General features: G+C 43.5%; 1 protein-coding gene across 1 annotated transcript in view; it reads left to right on the top strand.

Annotated features, from left to right (window-relative positions):
* The window catches only part of GALNT17 (polypeptide N-acetylgalactosaminyltransferase 17), a 390,020-nt gene that overhangs the window by 131,931 nt on the left and 237,791 nt on the right, over positions 1 to 20,298 (top strand). The window contains exon 2 of the mRNA XM_081131890.1: positions 17,170 to 17,353. Within this exon, the coding sequence (XP_080988016.1) occupies positions 17,170 to 17,353 (184 nt within the window). The remainder of the gene's footprint in view (positions 1 to 17,169; positions 17,354 to 20,298) is intronic.

Below are 20,298 nucleotides of genomic sequence, written 5' to 3'. Positions count from 1 at the left end.
TTAGAGACCTTATCTTCAAAATAGTTACAGTCTGAGGTACCCAGCAGTGGGACTTCCACATGTAAAAGTATGTAACAGGGCATGCCTCACTTGTTATTGTTTACCTAATTCAAATTAATTACTTATATAATTAGCTGCATAATGTCCATCATCGCCTTCAGGTTGTAAGAGTCAGGGAGCCAAGAAAAGTGTCTCTTTTGTCTGTGGCTAAATCTTTAGGCCTGGGGCATAGTATGTGCCCAGTGACTCTACAACTGTTTTAGGCACAAACGACTCTTTTCCTTTTCCGTTCCATTTGCTGCACCCTTGTCACATGTCTCCTGGACCAGCTCCCTTCCTAGCCATGCTCACCGGAGGAGTGCATGTTGGTGGGCCTGGTGGGTGAGTGATCTATGAAATCCCAACTCAGATTCATGTTGGGGAGAGTCCCAGGCTTTCTACTTGTTGAACCAGGAGCATCGTTTCTTATTATGGATAAAAGTAAGAATGGCTATTATGACTATGAATACGTTATTCTAAGCCCATACTGATCTCCCAGTTCTCTGAGCCACTATAGAATCATTCTAAGGAGTCTTTATTCTTAGCACTTAAGTAGTGTGGGTGCCCCTCAGCTCCCCGTCCCGACTGTAGATTACAGAAGGGCAAGGCTACATCCTGCGGGTGCTTTTTCCTTCCAGGTGTCTGAGTGTTAGGAATGATACCCTGTTGACATTTGAAAGAACAAATGAAACAGGGCAGTAACTGAGGAGCAAAGGTTCTCCTGCACATGACCAGCTGTCCAGTGCAACAAAGACACAGAAGTGAGCCATTGCTCTCGCTTGCTTCTCTTTAGGAAAGAGTAATTATCAAAAATGAAAGCAGCCTCAGAACAAAATCTTCCAATGTATCGGGTGAATATTCTGTAAAGGAGTCGTTTTGACCTTAAAAAATGGTGAGCCATAGCTCAGTAAAAGCTAATTAGAGGACAGAGCAAGCTAGTCTGGGGAGAAAATGTGTATAGACTCCGGGTTTCTCTCTGTGAAGGCAGTTTGCATAACAATGATTACATATTGGGTTTGAGGCCGTTATTGCTCACTGGACTCCTTCCAGAGGAGCTATTGTGGTGGACGCTGAGCCCCCTCAGAAACCTGGTTCTAAAAGGAAATTAAATGTGAAAGGTTGAGTTGCTGTGGTTGTTAGCCTTGGGAAGGAATTAAAAGGGACGTTTTGTCATGTGAGATGTCAGGAAAATTCAGGAGGAGCTCACTAGGTTGTCTACTTAAAAAGAATCTTCCCCTAATGGATTTGGATGAAGAGTATTTAATTTTGGCTCACTGTTAGCCGTTATGGCCGGGGGGGGGGGGGGGCGCGCAGACAGACCTTCATTCTTACAGGGACAGTGAGTTTTCCTGCCTCTATAAAATAAAACATAACTGAAATATTTTTTGGTCTGTAGTTGATTCCTCTGCAGACAATGGAATGGAAAAGTTATAGTGGTTAATTATTACTGAAGAACAGAAAGTGTATGTGTGTGTAATCATGACTCAAAACTGCTTCTAATTTATTTGGCAGTAGTAACAGAATTAGGCAGGATAAATATGGCAGAGGATTGTGCAGAGGAAAAGAAATAAAATGAAGTAGCAGTAAGATGGATGGATGGGTGGGTGGGTGTGTAGATGGATGGATGTGTGGATGGATGGATGTGTGGATGGGTGGGTGGATGGGTGGATGGATGGATGTGTGAATGGATGGATGGATGGATGTGTGGATGGGTGGGTGGATGGGTGGATGGATGGATGGATGTGTGGATGGATGGATGTGTGGATGGATGTGTGGATGGATGGATGTGTGGATGGATGTGTGGATGGATGGATGGATGGATGGATGGATGGATGGATGGATGTGTGGATGGATAAATGGATAAATAGGTAGATAAAGAGTTAGAGCAAGATAGATGACCCAACAGAGAAAAAGGTAAAGGCCTTTTTTATTTTTGTCTTAGCCCACTGTGTTTGGGCACAAAGAGGCTGCTCTGAGCTCGATGGTCATGTGATTTTGCAATGGAAACAAGAAAGTTGAGGAAAGAGGGGTAAAGAGCCCTTACTTTTACTTATTTTGATTTTCTTATTATTTTTATTGAGCTATAATTCATATACCATAACATTCGCCCTTTTAAAGTACGTTCATCACCACTATCTAATTCTAGAATATTTTTATCACCCCAAAAAGAAACTTCATAACCTATAGCAGTCACTCCCCATTTCACACTAATCTTTATTTATTTATGTTGGTCTCTATGCAGTTGCCCATTCTGGGCTTTTCATATGCATGCTGTCGTATAATACATTTGTTTTTCTGTCTGGCTTCTTTAACAGTGTACTTCTGTCAAGGTTTTTATCCATGTTGTAGCGGGTATCAGTACTTCATTCCTTTCTATGACTGAGTAGTATTCAATGGCATGAACGTGCCACATTTTGTTTATTCAACAGCTGGTGGACATGTGAGTTATTTCCAGTTTTTGGTTGTTATGAGCAATGCTGACATTTGTGTACACGTTTTTGTGTGGCCACATGTTCTCATTCCCCTGTGGGTATATGTCTAGGCATGGTGTTGCTGGGTCATATGGCCACAGTATGTGTCACCTTTGGAGGAATTGCTAAACTATTTTCTGAAATGGCTGCACCATTTTACATCCCCACCACCAATGAACAAGAGCATCTTCACTATGGTGCCCCTACTTTTTGCTGAGCACTGTGCTGTCCTCTTTGTGTAGGTTGTGTCATATGAGCTCATAGTCATTATTCCTCCTGTATAGGATAAGAATCTGAGGCTGTGAGAGTTTAAGACAGAGAGAGAGAGAGAGAGACAGGGAGAGAGATAGGTCGCCGAGGTTATGACCAACTGGGAGGCTTCACCTAAGACTGGAACAATGAGATCCTGCCCCAGAGGATGGTGAACAAAGTGTAGGTGCACCCTGGGGGGCAGACAGAGAGGCCTGTGACCCAGCAGAGCATGGGGGAACCAGCCCAGGATGAAGTCATGCAACAAACCAGCACTGGGCAGGAGTCTGTGTCTAGTGCCATGGAGGGAACTGCAGAGTAACCAGCCTTTCTGCTGTGTCTGCAGCTGGAGCCAGAGTCAAAGCCAAGAGAAGCTGAGAGCCTCATGGGCTGCCTGGGGCCCAGGAGGAACCTGCAGGTCAGAACCAGGGAGAGACCAGAATGGGCTGGGCCAAGTCCCTGACTGGTCACTGGAGCCCTATCAGGTGGGAGTGGCTGGGCAATCCCTAAGACCACCCGTACACTGCCCATCTCTGCCACGCAAACGGGCCTCAGATCATGAACCGGAATAGTATTGATCTACGATTTAATTTTGTCACTTCTCATTTATTGTTCTCTTAATTCCTGATTTTTGCTATGATTATTATTGTCGCTGTTATTTTTGCACAAGGAGGGGTATAAATAAATACAGCCCAAGTTAAAGCACTCCTTCAGGCCAAGTTAAATGAGTACCTGTAACCTAGCTGCCTCCTGCTGACCCTCCAGAGGGAGAAAAGGCTGGCGGTGCCATCTACCCCTACACACCTGGACGGGTGTGCTAGTGTCACACCTCCTGAATGTCCTGGCACTGGCCTGGGGTCAGCAGACACGTGCTGGGCAGAGTGGCCCTGATGCCAGGACGAGGAGCAGTGGAGACATCCTTTCAAGTGCAGTCACTGCAGCTCTTTGGAAATGGAAACTGGCTTTTTAATGTTGGGGCCTCTTCGGATACACATGTTCTATAGGCCATTAACCCACAGAGGCTTCCAGATGTTCTCAAGCCAAGAGCAGTAAATTCATGGTGTTTCTCATAGATTAGTTCCACAAACTCTGGTCATAAAGGCGTTTTCTGAGAGGTGGAGAGTAACTGGGGCATGGCCATGCGTGCGGTATTTTTTTTGCTCTATTATATCCACTTTCATCTGCCTTTAGGGAACTATCCAAACTGTTCCGCTCATTCACCTGCATAAACCTGCAGCTGCCAGGTTGAGCTGGGCAGGTCTGTTAACCACGGTCAGAGGCAGTGTATGTGTCTCTGCGGAATACTCACCTCTCCTGTGCTTGCTGCCTGTTTGTCTCATCTGGGAACTTCAGCAAGAGAGGAAACCGAGCACGTGGGATGGCGCGGAGCCCGCGAGGAGAACTGAGCAGAGTGGAGGTGGAGAAGTCTGTTCTGGTCAGATGATGCCCTGTGCCCAGGGATCGTGGTGACACGATAGCTCCAGAGCTCTGAGCAAGTCAGCTTTTCCTGTGTGTTCACAGGCAGAACTCAGACCAGTGAGTGGAAGGTGCAGGGATGAGGCCGACATTGACATTGACTCTGTTTAGAGAACATGTCAAATGAGCCCCATGGAGTGGGCCGCTTGGGGCTCAGGGCTGGGTTGGTGCCTCTGGAAGTGTTTATCCTGAGGCTGGATCAGTCCTGGCCACAGTGTGGAGGTTGCACCCTGCAGTAGGTGGAGGATCGGAGTGGCCCTCGATGATCTGAGAGTCTGGGTTTTTATGTATCCGGTCATTTCATATTTGTTCAGGGTGAGATCGGGGAGCTATTTCATATCTCCCGAATTTACCACATTTTCAAGAAGTTGGATATTACCACTTGTCCATCCAGTGGGCAAACCCTAAACTAGTGTCTGTATTGCTTTCTGGGCCGACCCGGATAAGGAAGACCTTTGTCCCTTCCTTCCCTTCTCCTGGTTTGCTGGGATGCCCAGGGCTCTGAGTTTTGAGTCAGGTGTTGAGACTCACAATTGCCCGGTGCCTGAGTCACGCAGAACCACAAAGCCTCGGTAACAAACACCTTTGGAAACCTACTGGTTCTCAGCGCAGTCATGCTGCTCCACGTCTTCCTTAACTGACGGCTGGGCTTTCTTGCCGTGTCCTCATTCTGTCACATGTTTTCACGCTGGAGCTGCCGAGAGAGGAGCGTGGAATCCGAGAGCCACAGGGGTTGGGCATTCTTCAGTCCACGCCCCCATTTGACATGTGGGAGCTCGGTGGCGGGCATTCATCCGAGGCCACCGGCTGACTGGGACAGAGTAGGCCTCGGGAACTACAGAACCACATCCCACCCGGGCCGAGCTTTGTTTATGTATTTTTCTCTCTCAGGGTAATTATTTTAACATAATGATCCTTCGAATAGAAGCAACTCCACATTTCTGGCTCTCTTTACAGCAGATTCCTTGGAAGTGTTGCCTGTACCTGCTGCTTCATTTCCTCACCTCTTCTCTCTCCCCATCTTTTTAAAAAATTGATTTGAGACAGAGAGAGAGAAACATTGATTTATCGATTTGTTGTTCCACTATTAATGCATTCATTGGTTGATTCTTGTATGTGCCCTGCCTGGGGATCAAACCCGCAACTCGGTGTATCTGGCCGACACTCTAACCAACTGCGCTATGGCCGGGGCCTCTCACCTCTTCTTTCTTAAACCTATTCCGGGCTTTTGTTCCCTGAAATTTGTCCTCCAAAATTTACTGGTGCCTCAGCCTTACCGAGTCCAAGGGGAAGTTCTTAGATTCTGACATGTCCAGGATTTCCGTCTACATTCCTCTGTGATCTTTTCTGGGCTGTTCTCTTTGTGGCCCCCCTTTCTGTTGGAGTGTGTATCTCTGTTGCCCAGGTTACTCCTCAAGAAATATGTCTTTAAATTCCCTTTAGACACTGGTGAATTCCAATTAATATCTCCAAGCCTGACCTCATCCCATATGGTGTGCTTGACACTCCCATTTAGATGTCTCAGGGGCATCTCTCATTTAACTGTCCCAACCAAACTCTTGATTCCGTGTCACACCCACTCGTATTCAAAACCTTTTCCTCCCCCATTTCTCCATCTTACAAATGGCACCAATGGCCACCATTCTTCCTTGCTCGGGTCAAAATTATAAAAGTAAGCTATTCTTGCGAGTCTTCTTTCTGTCGCGTGTCTTCAGATGAGCTGACCTGGACTGAGCTTAGCTGGGCTTGGTTCTGAGCTACAGATCGGCTCCCAGTGGCATCCTCATTGGACCAGTGGGCCACCCAAAGCATGTTGCTGTGATGGTGCTGCAATGAAGAGGCCCAGACCAACAGTGCAAGCACATTGCAAGCCTCTGCTCATGTCACAGCCACTGTGAATCTCATAGCCAAGCCCAAAGTGACGGGTGGGAAGAACACTGCCCAGCACAGTGGTCACACCCAGCATCGGTTGAGTGGGGATGTGCACTCTTGCTAGGGATGTGGAGGCAGAAAGTATGTATTTACTGAACAGAAATCTCATGTATCCCCCTTAGAGAAGAGCTTAAAGGAGGACATTTACTTATGAATAATGGGGTCTTGTCAGCAAGAACTTTTTGGGAGGAACTGGATGTTTGCTTTTTAAACTTTTGGTGCTTCTGAATAGCTCTGTGAGAGTAGGGATGTTATTGTTTCCAGGTTCTAATAAGTAATTCGGGACGGTCATGATGGTGTGGAAGGAGGGTGATACTGATGATTTTGGGGGCTGAAGGAGGCAGAACATTTTCCAACAATGGTTCATTTTTGTTTTGTCTGATTCTGTCTTATCTCTCCTCTGACTTCATAACTTACCCTCTATGACATGACATGGTTGTTGTCACTCTAAATCTACAGATCGTATGATATTTAAAAATTATGCTTTTTGCAGAATTTGGTGAAGGTTAGTGTTGCTAACCTTCACCGCCCTCTTTCCCTCCTCTTTAACCAGTCTCATCAACCCTTCCATTAGGCATAAAATCCTAGTAAGAGGGTTTAGGGCATGAGAAAGGAGGGGTGGAAATTTCCTCTGAGAGCTACTGGGGCTGGCAGGTGCTGAGTGGACGTGGCCTCGGCCTGGTCTGCAGCGTCTGGCACATTTGACACAGCACATTTCTTAGGTCTCAGCAGGGGCTTCCTTCCATTCAATGTATTTCCCACCTGGCTCCAGGTCAGCTTTTAACCCCTTGTGTGGTTTTATAAGTGGTGTGGGGCTAAATGACACAATTAGCCTGTACAGCCAGCGTCTTTATCCATCTGGTCCAAGCCACCCTGACGATGCCAAACTCTTCTTTGTTTTGTTAGAAATATTCTTTTCACCTCCACACTCAGGTGTATACATCAGCTGGGGGGGGGGGGGGCAGGGCAGAGCTCGGTGTTGATTACTTCCATGCAGAGGGATGTGCATGCCGGTGTTCCTTTGGCCCTGAGAGTGGCCTTTTGACCCTGCTCCTGAAGCCACCTGCTTAGCAACCCAGGTTCTAAATCCACCTCTGACCATCTTTAGTGACCTTAGGGACATTCTTTGTCCTTGTTGGGCCTCCCTTTTCTCATCTGCTGAAAGTGGCTGGGGCTACTCTGAGAAACAAGTTAAATAATTTTTGTAAGAAGATTCTAGGAAGTATAAAGTTAATAATATAAGGCATGTCATTTTGAATAAATCCGCAATTTGAAAATTTATAGACAACTTATTCCACAGGCACTTCAAGTACATAACAGTGATTCATATCTCTTGGAGCTACTAATGCTGCATGAGCAGTTTGGTTAATGGGCAAAAGTGTATTTCCAGTATTCTGGGCTGCGGGGGAGTACAAGTCCAGAGACCGATTAGTCATTGTTGGGTCTTCTAGGACAGAATTCTGCAGTGAATGACCATGTGTTTTGGACTAAATGTTTGTATTCCCACTCAGATTTATATGTTGCAGCCCTAATCACCATTGTGATAGTATTAGGAGATGAGGCCTTTGGGAGGTAATTAGGCATGGATGAGGTTATGAGGGTGGGGCTCCATGATGGGATTCGTGCCCTGATAAAAGGAGGAAGAGACACCCAAGCTTGCTCTTTCTCCACCATGTGAGAGAAGTCAGCTGTGTGCAACCCAGGGGGAGGGCCCTCACTAAGAATCAGATTTGCCAGCTCCTTGTTTTTGAGTCCAAAAACTTGAGTCCGGACTCTAGAACTGTGAGAAATAAATGTTCGTTGTTTAAACCACTTGGTCTATGGTATTTCGTTATTGTAGCCTGAACAGTCTAAGAAATCGTGGAAAATTTGAAAACATGATCATATAAAGATGGTTGAAAGAGCGATTATGTTTAGCTTAGAAAAAAGAAGATATGAGGACAGGTCATGATAATGTCTTATAATATTTGAAGATTACGTGAAAGTGTAATTATATGCATATTAATTCAGACAAGAGAAGTACAATCACTGTGTAAAAGAGACTGAGCTACACATTTTTGAAAGTTTAGCTATCTGAGCTGTAAATCAGGAATGCCCTGCTCTGCAAGGTGGTGAGCTCTTTATTCTGGGAAGAACACAACACAAACTGGGTGGCCCTCTCTCTGGAATTCCTGCACCGGATCCAAGAGGTCCAGCCAGTTGACTTCTCCTTCCTTCCAACTCAGGATTCTAAGTTCGACCCCAGATGTACTATTGGTCTTAGACTTAGAGAACAATTTATTCAGTTCTCTTTCACCAAGTGGAACTCGTACAACTTCATTCAAAATATTAAGACCAACATAACCTTTGGATTGCCTGGAAACACCAAGGATACAAGGACAGAGAATGTCAAAATCATCCTAATGTAGACGTCAACAAATGTCAAGATCGTTGTGCTAATATGCGAACTGGGGAATCAATAATGATATGACCTGAGTTCATGAAGCAATGCTTACCAATCTCGTATGTCTCCAGGAGGTTTCTGTGTCAACATTGGAACACGATAATATATTTGGCAAGCCCAGCTGCTAATGCACTCATTCGCTGATTTTTTTCACTTATACACTCACTTTGCTCATTCAGCCATTCATTCATGGTACAACATGTATGAGGTGTTTACTATGTGCCAGACCATGTATAAGACACAAAGATGTCTTCTTGTTCACAGAGGCCTGTTCTCTGGTAAGTGAACAGTCAAGGATACATGTAATATGAGCAATGCTGAGGCTGAGATTTCCACCCAGGAGCAGCATCTAACTTTCTGGGTAGGGTCGTATTCAGAAAGGGTGTGCAGCCTGGCCCGGCGTGGCTCAGTGGTTGAGCATTGACCTAGGATCCAGGCGATCGGGGTTCGATTCCCGGTCAGGGCACATGCCCGGGTGGCGGGTTGCAGCCAATCAATGACTTTCTCATCATTGATGTTTCTGTCTTCTGTCTCTCCCTCTCCTTTCCTCTCTCTGAAATCAATAAAGATATATTAAAAAAAACAAACAAAACAAAACAAAACAAAACAGAAAGGATGTGCAAGGTTGTGGTGAGTAGAAAGGATGACTGGCAGCTGCACTGAGGGGCAGTGGCTCTAGAAGCATCAGAAGAGAGTGTGGGTCTCTAAAACAGAGGATGCTGCAGAGGGGAAGGAAGAGGCTGAGGCTGGGCAAGGAGTCAACTAATGCGCAGCTTCGCATATTGCATGGAGATTTTTGGATTTTTCTTCCATAAGCAGCAAGAATGCACTGATGAACTTTAAGCAAGCAGCGATCAGATTTGCATGTGAGAAAGCTCACTCTGAAGATGATGTTAGCAGTCGACTGCAGTAACTTAAGGAAGAGATGACTTGAGCTTGAATCCAGGTGGTGGCAGAAGTGATGGAGAGGAGGGGAGGGATAGAGTCACAAGATATGTAAGAACTAGCACCAAGGGTCATTTGAGTAATAACTTTAAAAATATTATATATAGCTCTAGCCGGTTTGGCTCAGTGGTTAAACCGTAGGCCCATGGACTGAAGGGTCTTGGGTTCAATTCCAGTCAAGAGCATGTACCTCAGTTGCAGGCTCGATCCCCAGCCTCGGGGCATGCAGGAAGCAAGCAATTGAGGTGTCTCTCTCACATCAATGTTTTTTTCTCTCTCTCTCCCTCTCTCCCCCTTCCACTTCCTCTGAAAAGCAATGGAAAAAATATACTCTGGTGAGGATAAAAAAAATATATAAATTATATATTATGTGTATATATATATATATACACACACACACACACACACACACACACGTACATATATATGAATTAAGTGAATTTAAATATATATATATTTAGGACAAATATATAGTTAACATATGTTTAACATAAATATTGTATATATTGTATATATGATATATATTATAATGAAAGTGCTTAGTATAGGGCTTTGTATCTTGTGAACATTTATCAGTTTAACTAATTATCACTAACATTTGTATCCATAATGGTGCCATCCTCTCCCTGTTTCAGCAATATTTATGGACTAGCTTTTCAGTCCTATTGATCTGCCTGTCATTTCCTGTTTCATTATCTCACTATCTTTATTATTAGAGCTTTTCGGTATGTTTTACTAGCTGGTAGGGTAAGTCCCTTATGACCCCTCTTCAAGCGTTTCTCAGATGTCTTATTTATCTCTATTATCAGGCTGGCTTCCTCGGAAAGGCTCCTCACTCTTCCAGGCAGACCTGGAGGTTGGCCAGGAATAAACCTGGAATTATTGCTTGCTAATAAGCTTATGGCTGTGATGTCCTGATTGTCTATAACTTTCATCAACTCCCAAGTGCTTTAGCATTGTGGGATGTCCCTGAAACTCTGGGGCCTTCAGGAAGAGTCAGGGCTCTCTGCAGAGGCCACCTAACGGACTCTTTGGCTCTGTGTGTGTGTGTGTGTGTGTGTGTGTGTGTGTGTGGTTTTCCCCACACTGGGCTGTGGCTGCTGTGAGGATGGGGAGCTTCCTGAGTTGACAAGGTGGCCTCAGGTTGCATTTGTGCAGTCTCTATCTCTTTTGGAATTTGTGCATCTATTGTGAGTACCATCTCGATTTCTGCAAGAGTAACGCCCGCTATCTCTTAACTCACCCATTTCAACTGTGACCCTGGGAAAACTTATGTCCTTAGTTGCGGGAAGAGAGGTGGGAAGGCAGCTCAGAGCTGATTTAGAACCTTAGCTCTTTACTTTTGCCACCACTATGGAGCCTCCATAGCTCTGGCCCAACCGAAGAGAGACATGGGTAGATGAGTGACTCTCGCTGAGTGGGTGTCAGGCATGTGCACCTCCAGATCCCCGGGCTCCATGTGACACAGAGCTGCTCCATCAGCCACATGAGATGTGCAGAGATTAGGTGTTGACTCCATTGCACTAAGAGGGAATTTATAAAATTTCAAAAGTTTAGGTTCTTTTTGTTACTTAACATTTGGAAAATTGGATGACTGAGGAAAAAAATAGAGCCTCACCTCCCAGCATATATGTAAAATCCCCTCTCTATCACCATGCCACTACATTAATTGCTTTATGTTCTAACCTAATATTGGGGAGGGCAACTCGTCATGTTCATTCTTTTACAAAAAAAAAATGTTTATATTTTGTCACCTCTATGTTTTTCTGGGTTAATTTTAGAATCTTTTCTTAAGTTAAAAAAAAAAAAATCCCATTTGGAGTTACATTAAACCTGTACATACCATTGTTTCATTCAATGTCATTTTGTTATAACGTTGATGAAATGCCATAGGAAATTAATTCTTGTTTATTTCAATTAGCCTGTGGTAAAATTGGTTTTGTTATATGTTATTTCCCTTAAAGTCACAGAACTTACCTCTGACGTTAAGTGAGGACTAACTGTACATTATAAAGGAGAAATTGTATCATCATAACATTTCATTTTTTAATTCTAAAGCATGTCTTCCTCTACCAATTTATATATGCCTCATTGTATTCCACTTAGTTAAGTTTTATAATTCTCTGTCTATGGTTAAAGTTATTTATTTCTAGGTATATTGCAATATTTGTTGCCTTTGTAAATACACACACACACACACACACACTGCATTCTGTACTCTAGTTGGTTATGGCTGGGATACAAAACACTATTAACCCGTGAGCCCCTGCATGCAGCTGCACAGGCATCCGGCTTTTTCAGCACCCTGGAAGCGCCATCCCCAGGATCCCCAGGCCCATTCCACTGCCAAGTCAAATGGCCTTTTCTAGGCTTGCTTTGTTGTGACATTCATCAGTGCAGACTCTCTTCTTTATGAACATAAATATACTATATGTCATCGTACCCCTTCTCTTCTCCTAGTAGATGTTTTTTTCATGGATTTTTAATTTTCTTTCTCGACATCACTTTATAACAAATGGCCCCAAATTCAATCTCCAGATCTTATCTCTAGTCATCTATATACTCACAGTTTTTAAGACATTTTAATGTGTCAGGCACCGGTGACCACATCCCTGCCCTTAAGGAGAATACCTAGAAGTCTTCCCATGGGGATAGGTTAGATGTTGTATCTGTCAGGATCTCAGCAGGAAACAGATGGCATACTCAGAAGGGGTTTAGCAAAATATTTACAAAGGTTTTGGGCAGAGTTCAAGGAAATCAGCAAGGAATGACAAGGGATGGTGAATTACCCTAGGGCTGGCAGCAGAGGAGGAAGGGAAGTAGTTGCCAGGCCAAGGGCTGACAGTGTCAAAGATGGGAGCAGTTGACAGAACCTGGGCTTAGCTGTGACCCTGGGTGAACCCGGGGAGAGGGGCGCCTGATGGCAGCTGGGCGTGGAAGAATGCAGCCGCCACCAAACCACTGCCAGGGAGGAGGGAGCTGGGGGAATAAACACCCCAACCCCTCTCTCCTTCTATCTGTCAGTCTCTTCAAGGTGTCACCTGTTGGTTGAACCCAACACAAAGCAAGGGAACCTCGATGCTGTCTGTTCAGATCTCTCCTTGGGCATGCAGTGGGGGAAAAGGTGGAGCGTGGATATAGAGAGAAACATGAAGACTATTCAGTGAAGATGCAATGGGATGACCTCAATTTATTTTTCCTCCCTTTATCTTCAATTTCTTGTCTTATAATACCCCTTGACTCTGCAGTCTTCAGCTAAAAGAACTCAGAAGGCAGTGCCTGGTGTAGAAGAAGGGAATCGGGAGTCCTCCAGGCCTGGCGCCAGGCAGCCATTCTCTCACCTCTTTCCCTCTCTGCTGCTTCTCGCCTCTGCCTACTGTGACTTCTTGCCTACAAGTGCATGTGGTCTGCAGCGGCTGCAACAGCTTCTGGCCCAAGAGCAAAGGGCGCTTTCAGAAAAGAAGGCTCCCTGGTTCATGAGTCGTCCCAGCCTGCTCCAGGGGCAGCTTTTCCCAGCAAAGTGAAGACCAACTTGAGCCTTGTTGTGAACCTGAACTCTTATTTATCTTTGCCAACAGTTTTTTGGACCTGCTAAGTAAACACGCTAAAATGCCAGTGAAAATTTTTGCTGCTTTGTTGAACCTTTCTGGCAGATTAAATTGGGGGGAAAATGGGAGTACATAGACCACAAAACATATAATTCATAGTTGTCACATGCACTGTGAGGAATGATCTTTTTGAGGCTGCTAAGTGGGTGCCTTTCCTAATAAAGGAAATAATGACACAGGAAGGGAAAAAGAAATCTCACGGGGAACCATCATTCCCTGTGTGCCCTTGGTGGGAAGCACGCATTCCTCATCTTCATTCCTATGCCCATTTATAATAAATTTTCTCTCTGGCCTCTCTGCCTGCGTCGGAAAGGCTGCCCATGGGGCGTGCTGGGCAAACATCACTGAGATGCATTTAGCTCCGAGGTGGCATTTAATGACTTGGGATTGGAAGTCATCTCTTTAGACTGGACAAAAGAAATGCTGTTATATCAAGGGGAGAAAAAGACCTGCCGAAAATCACACAGATGAAATAAGAGGAGAATCAGATGTTTTCCACGGAAGCTGCTGAGTTAAGTTGGAGGTTAGTTCTGCTCTGTTCCAATAGTTTCTTCCTTGGCTTCTGGACTCCACGCTGGCAGGAAAACCACAGAAGGCTGAGTTTGTGGCCTATGAGTAAAGGAAGCAAGTACTGGGGCAGGAAGAGGGAAACCCAGTGTAAATGAACAGAAGTACACAAACCAAGGAGAAAAACCCAGTCAGTGGTCTCTTCATTGTCTTGTTTTATTACTATGTAATAGTTCATAGATTGTAGGTATCACATATGGGTCAAGTAATAATTATTTCATGGATACTAGCCACTCCACCTCCCAGCTTTATAATGGAGCACTTTTCTTTGTGTGTCCCTTCCCAGTCATCATGCACTCTCTTTTTTGTGGATGTTTCTAGTTTTACTACATAAATCTATATCTCTAAACTCTATTTTGATTAGTTTTTGAAACTTTGTGTAAATGGAATTATATGCATTTTCGATGCTTAGTTTTTGCTTTACATTGAGTCTGTGATATTTATCCATTTATCTGCAAGCCATTTGTTTTCATTGCTGTATAGTATTCTCTTTATGAGCTTACCAGTATGAATTTACCATTCTTCATCAGGTGTTCAATGCTAGGTTCTTCTTTGCTACAGAATTTTCAGGATAGAACATTGGTGATGAGGGTTGGAAGGAACATCCTATTCTGTCTCCATTACCTTTTGATGGTCAAATAATTAATCCTGAGCCTCCATTTCTTCATCTCTAAAGTGTTCATGGTCATATCCACCCTGCACATCTAATAGAAAAATGGATATAAAAGCATTGGAAACAACAAAAGCCTAAACAGTCCTCATCACTGGGTGGAGAGAGAGGGGTCTAATGGATCTATGAAGACAAGTAGGAAGCGTAACCCCTGGGCCCATAATGAGATGTTTCTGTAATTCTTTAAGTCTCAGTTCCTTGAAGCCTTGAGCTTCCAATGTAGCTCTGATGACAGAACATGCAAATAGATCAGAGAAGAAATAAGCTTTGAAGTATGCAATTCTTACCCTGGATATGGTACACGTGGACATGAGGAGTCAGAGAACACTTCCTGAGAGATGTCTACCTTTCTCCTTGCCGCTCAGCATTCTCCCCACCCTCCCAACCCCCACCTGTTCTCATGGCTATGGCCCCGTCCGTGCCCATGGCACCAGGTCCATATCTTGGGCCTCCTCTGTCATCTGAACATCCACGCTCAGGTGTTTCAGCCCCCACTGGACATCTGATCTTATGTGAATGTCCCATGGATGCCCCATATTCCACATGTAGAGAATGGAACTCCTCAAACTTTCTTCTGTATCTCCATCCTTGTGAGTGGTTTCACCACCCAGTCCTTCCCAGGCTCTCTCACTTCTCCCCTCTCTTTCACCATTACACGTGCCTGTCTCTTGCCTTGTGATGGTATCTCTTAAATATTTCTCAAATCTCTCCTCTCCTTTTGATCACCACCACTGCCTTAAAGGGGACCCCTCCCATCCCTTGTCTGGACTGCTGCAAGCACCTCAGAACTGATCTCCTTATCTGTCACCCAGCTCAGGTCTGTCCTTCTTTATATCTCTAACTATATCCAGAACCTAGGTCACTCCCTGTTTCCTCCCTAATCCCCTCAACTTTAAGCATGTACTAATCTACTTTGTGTCTCTAGAGATTTGCATATTCTCTACATTTCATGTAAATAGAATCATACAATTTGTGGTATTGGCTGACTAGCTTTCACTAGCTTTGTTTACTTGGCATAATGTTTTTAAGGTTCATCCATGTTATAGCATTTATCACTCCTTTATTCTTTTTTACTCCCAAATATCACATTGTATGGATATACCACATTGTGTTTATCCATTCGTCAGTTCATGGACATTTAGTTATATGAATTCTGCCCCTTTGAACATTTATGTGTGAGTTTTTTGTATAGGCATATCTTTTCATTTCTTTTGGATATATACCTAGGAATGGACTTGCTGGGTCATATGGTAACGCCAGTTAGCATTTTGAAGAACTGCCAGACTATTTTCCAAAGTAGCGGCATCATTCTACATCCCCCTAGTAATGTAGTTTTAAAACCCAGCACAGGTGTTTATACTGGGCACGAGAAGTGCTCTTATAGAATTTCTGAGCATGGTAAAGGTGATGTTCTTGTAATGTTTGTTGCACATCGACGTGGAATGAGAGACTGAAGACCAGGAAGCTGGTAGGAAGTGGTGGAGTAATTGAATTCTCAGTTGATAGTGCCTTTATTGGGATGGTGGCAGGCAGAAAAGATGCCAGGGTTCCCAAAGAACATAGTGGGCAGTGGAAAGGATTCTCAGGCAGAAAAATTATGGTCACCTGAGTTTGACTCTGAGATGCTTGCTCAACCTTTGCTTTCTGATCTTGATAGCACAGAAAATAAATTTCTGTTTTTAGAGAAGCAGGAAGGGGAATGATACAAGTCTTGCCATTATGTGATAGAGGACTATGTGACCCCGGAGCAGATCTGTTGGCCTTTGCCTGGGCTTGCCTTCCTGGGAGGTTTGGATCCCCCTAGGCTAGGTGGGCTGCCCACTCTGAAGGCCAAGGGAGCTGTTCATGCCTATACTCTAGTCCATGTTCTTCTTGCCAGTGGCAGCAATGAGACTTTTGTGAATAGAATCCTCTGTGTGTGTGTGTGTGTGTGTGTGTGTGTACTGAGTAGCTTGGGCATTTTGAAATGGCCAAAGGGAATGAGAGCCCTTAACTACAAAAGTTTTCTAGCTGAGTAAGAAAACCTCCCATAACTCTAGGCTTTAAAAAATTGCACACCAAGCTCTTCATCATACAGTGAAACAATAGTTATAAAGCTGCCACCATCCGGGGAACCTGCAGTTGCTCAGTGAGGCTTGTTACGGGAGCCTCCTACTTTGGCACACTTATCGCCCATATGGGTTTTCCCCCTCTGTGATTTATTCTCAAGCATTTTGTATTTCCTTTGCCATTTAGATGAAATTTAAATAAAACCATTAGGTAAAGAACCGTGTCAGGCTGTTACACACTTTAAACTCATGATAAAATCAATCTGTATGTCCTTCTCTGTTCAAAGGAAGTAAAAACACCTGCATTTTGGCAGTTTCCTCTTACCGGCTCTTACCCAGTGTTGGATCGGGTATCTCCTGGCGCAGCTGGCTTTTTTGTAATAGGAGAGAGGAAAACAGGCGTGAACAATTGCCCCAGTTCTGTCCCATTTCCTGTGTCCTCCTCGGTTCCCAGTTCTCCCAGTCTCGGCACTCTCTTTTATAGACCCCAGTTCTCAGAAAGGGAGAGAATTTAGGTAACAGGGCCTAATCCCCCAACTCACCGTTGCCTTGCCCTTCGTCTCAATATGAATGTGTTCAGAGCATCTTCCCAAGACTGATAAAATGAGAACATAATTTTTTCTGTGACAGGTAGAGTTAAAATTTCCAATGAAGCTGCATCTGAGCTTGAACGACATATCCTGGTGTGGTGGATAATTCTCTTTTCCCCTCTTTTTTCTAGGCTTATCCAAATCCCTTGGGCTCATTGAAGGTTATGGCGGGCGGGGCAAAGGGGGCCTTCCTGCCACCCTTTCCCCAGATGAAGAAGAAAAAGCCAAGGGCCCCCACGAGAAGTATGGCTACAATTCCTACCTCAGTGAGAAAATCTCGCTGGATCGTTCTATTCCGGATTATCGCCCCACCAAGTAAGTTCTGGTTCAGTCACTCAGAGGAGCTTGCTTGAGCCTGTGGATGGGGGTAGACCCCAAGCTGTGACATTTCTTCATGTTATTTCTAACTAGTGAGGGGGCCTTTACCTCAGTCTCCTCCACAATCAATAAACTGAGTCCTGTTGATTATGAAAATTAGCTAAATAAAAAATTTTAATTTTTATAAACGTAACCCAGAAACATATAGAAAAGTCTGCAATACAAAAAAAAAATTAAGTGAAAAACAGAAATCACCATGATCTTATTACTTAGAGATAGCAACTGATAAAATCTCAGTATATTGTCTTTGAGTCTATTTTCTCTAGAGATTATGAGAATATGATATATTTTTTTATCTCTTTTTTCCATTTAACATTATTTCATGAGCATTTTCTGCTGTTATTAGTTATGATCATTATTTCCATTGTTCGGAATTAGGTTATTTGTAATTTTTCATTATTACAAATAACACTTTGATGAATATCTTCCCATTTGAACCTTTATGTGTATTGATTAAATATTTATTTTCTTAATTCACATCTCTAAAAGCGTAATTCTTAGATATCACATTGCAGGAATATTTTTGGAGGCTCTAGACTCATATCGTGATATTTTCCCCCAGGAAGTTTATAGTACTCTCTACTCCTTTTGGAATTATAATTGACCCTTCCAAAACTGGGTGCTACCATTAAAAAATGCTTTGCCATGCTGAGAGGTGAGAAAGTACATCCCATGGCTGTTTCTCCTTATAATGTTTTGTGTGAGGCTCTTATCTTTCAGACAGTTTGTTTGCATCTTGGTCATCTCGTGGAAGTTCTTTGTTCTGTGCAAAGATTTAAGAGTGATTTGTTTTCTCCTTGTGAAATAGAGAAAAGAAATTGCTCATAGAATCAAGATGCTGGAGGGAAAACCTATTTCCCAGGCAGGAGTCCACCTTGGCCTCTCAAACAGATTTTTCATTTTCTGTTAGATTTGTAGTGTCTCTCTTTTTCTATTCAGTGTGCCCTTGTTTAGAGCAGATTATTTCTTTTGCAAATGGGTTTTGTACAAATCAGTTAAGTATCCTGGTTACTGAGAAAAATAGATTCGAGATAAAGAAAATTATCTTAAATGGATTTAAAATTGCAGAATTAGCTGAGGAACCTGTTAAATATCTCTCCCTGCCTAATAAGCATATATTTATTTGAATTACTAGGAAAACATACATCACCCCTGTTGGAAGCTGCTTTATATCCCTGGACTTTTGCTCTCAGAAACATCTGGCTGTTTTCATTTTCTGGTCCTTGCTGATTAGCCTTCTTTATTTGGACACTGGCAAATAAACAGAGTCCTATTTTTTTTCACTTCTCTGAGAATAAAAATGCTGCCAACATGGAGCTACTGGAAATGGGTCAGTTGAACAAATCTTAGTGAGCGCTTATTATGTGCTAGATGGTTTTCCCCACACTAGAGGCAGAACATAAGATAAGATACAGTTCTTGCCTACTCACTATTTGTCTGGGGAGGGAGACAGATGTGCAGGCAGAGTAATTCAACACAGTGTGGCCTGTATGGTGCGTATCAGGCCAGAGCTATACGTAGCATGTGCAGGGAGGATCTGGGAGAGATTACTGCTTAAGATGGTGCCTGAGCTTAATTTTGAAGGACCAGTAAAGGTTGGAAAATTGAAGAAGGGAGAGGGATAAGGGGCAGACCAGGCAGGGGAAGAGCAAGATCAGAGTTAGGGTGCAAGTAAAAGCATGGTGTGCTCAGGGAAGAATGCATAACCCCATAGTGCTCTGTAGTGTAGCATGGTAGCTTAAGCATGCCACTTATTTCTGGTCACTCCTGAAATTTTACTAAGATAATAATAAAGGACTATAGAGAATGACAACCTATAAGGGACAACCAAATGGGCAATGACAGCGGGGAAGAGTCATCTACAAAGTTTTAGAAGATGGAAAGAGGGTGGATGAATGGTAACTGACAGCAAACTGAATGAGGCTGGGACCCAACCTCTTGCATATGGTGGAAAGTGGCGGTAAGAGCAGACGACTGCGGCCTAGTCATACCTCAGAACACCAGAGACCCAGAGACCCAGGAACGGGAGGTTCTGGATACTTCTGATGGCTGGGAGGTAGATTTGAATAGAAGGATTGCAGTTGATCTTTGGATCCTTTTTTCAACTCTGCACAACCAGAGTTTATCCTTTAATACCTGGTAGAATACAGGAGTTTTACTCTCTGGAGAAGGTGAACTCTGGGTTTCAGTTCATAAAGATATAGCCTAGGAGAGAGGAGATAAGGCTGCATACATAATAAATGGGAACACCCTCAGCCTCATTACTTCTCAAGACTTTTATACCTTCATAGTCAAGTGTTTGAGGAAACCATTCTGAGGAAACCATCTAGCCTAAGGAAAAGGCCGATAGGACTGAGAGCTGGGGGCATACCCCCAAATGGTTGGGTTCTGCTCATTAACTATTAGTTAAGTTATGCCTGTTGTAAAGTCCATCCAACCACACATAGCTGTTTTACTCTAAAATAAGAAAGGGAGAGTGAGAATCCCTAGATGCCTCAGGAGAGTATCTGTTATAAAAGGCTTTAATAACAACAAAAATAGAAAACACACTTGGAGGAAACAGAGACTACAGACTTTATAACTCATGACTTAGCAATATCACAAAATGTTGCATTTTATTCACTAAACAAGGGTGAAGTGCTATGTTAAAGTAATAATCAGAGAATAAGAAAACAAACCTTGGTTGTTATAAATGAGATAGAAATAAGTAATTCAATAAAAGTTGAAAGACAGCATTGAGGAACTCTTATGGAAGATAGAAAAAATAAAAAATAAAAGTAGGAGAGAAAAGTCTTAAAAAGAATTAAATGATCCAGCAGGTTCAATATCAACTAACAGGAATGTCAGAAAGAGAACAGAGAAAACAGAAGAAAATCATCAAA

The sequence above is a fragment of the Miniopterus schreibersii genome (assembly GCF_964146895.1).
Source record: "Miniopterus schreibersii genome assembly, chromosome: 3".
Lineage (NCBI taxonomy): Eukaryota > Metazoa > Chordata > Mammalia > Chiroptera > Miniopteridae > Miniopterus > Miniopterus schreibersii.
Note: the sequence above shows the minus strand (reverse complement) of the source record. Positions and strands in the feature narration are given on the sequence as shown.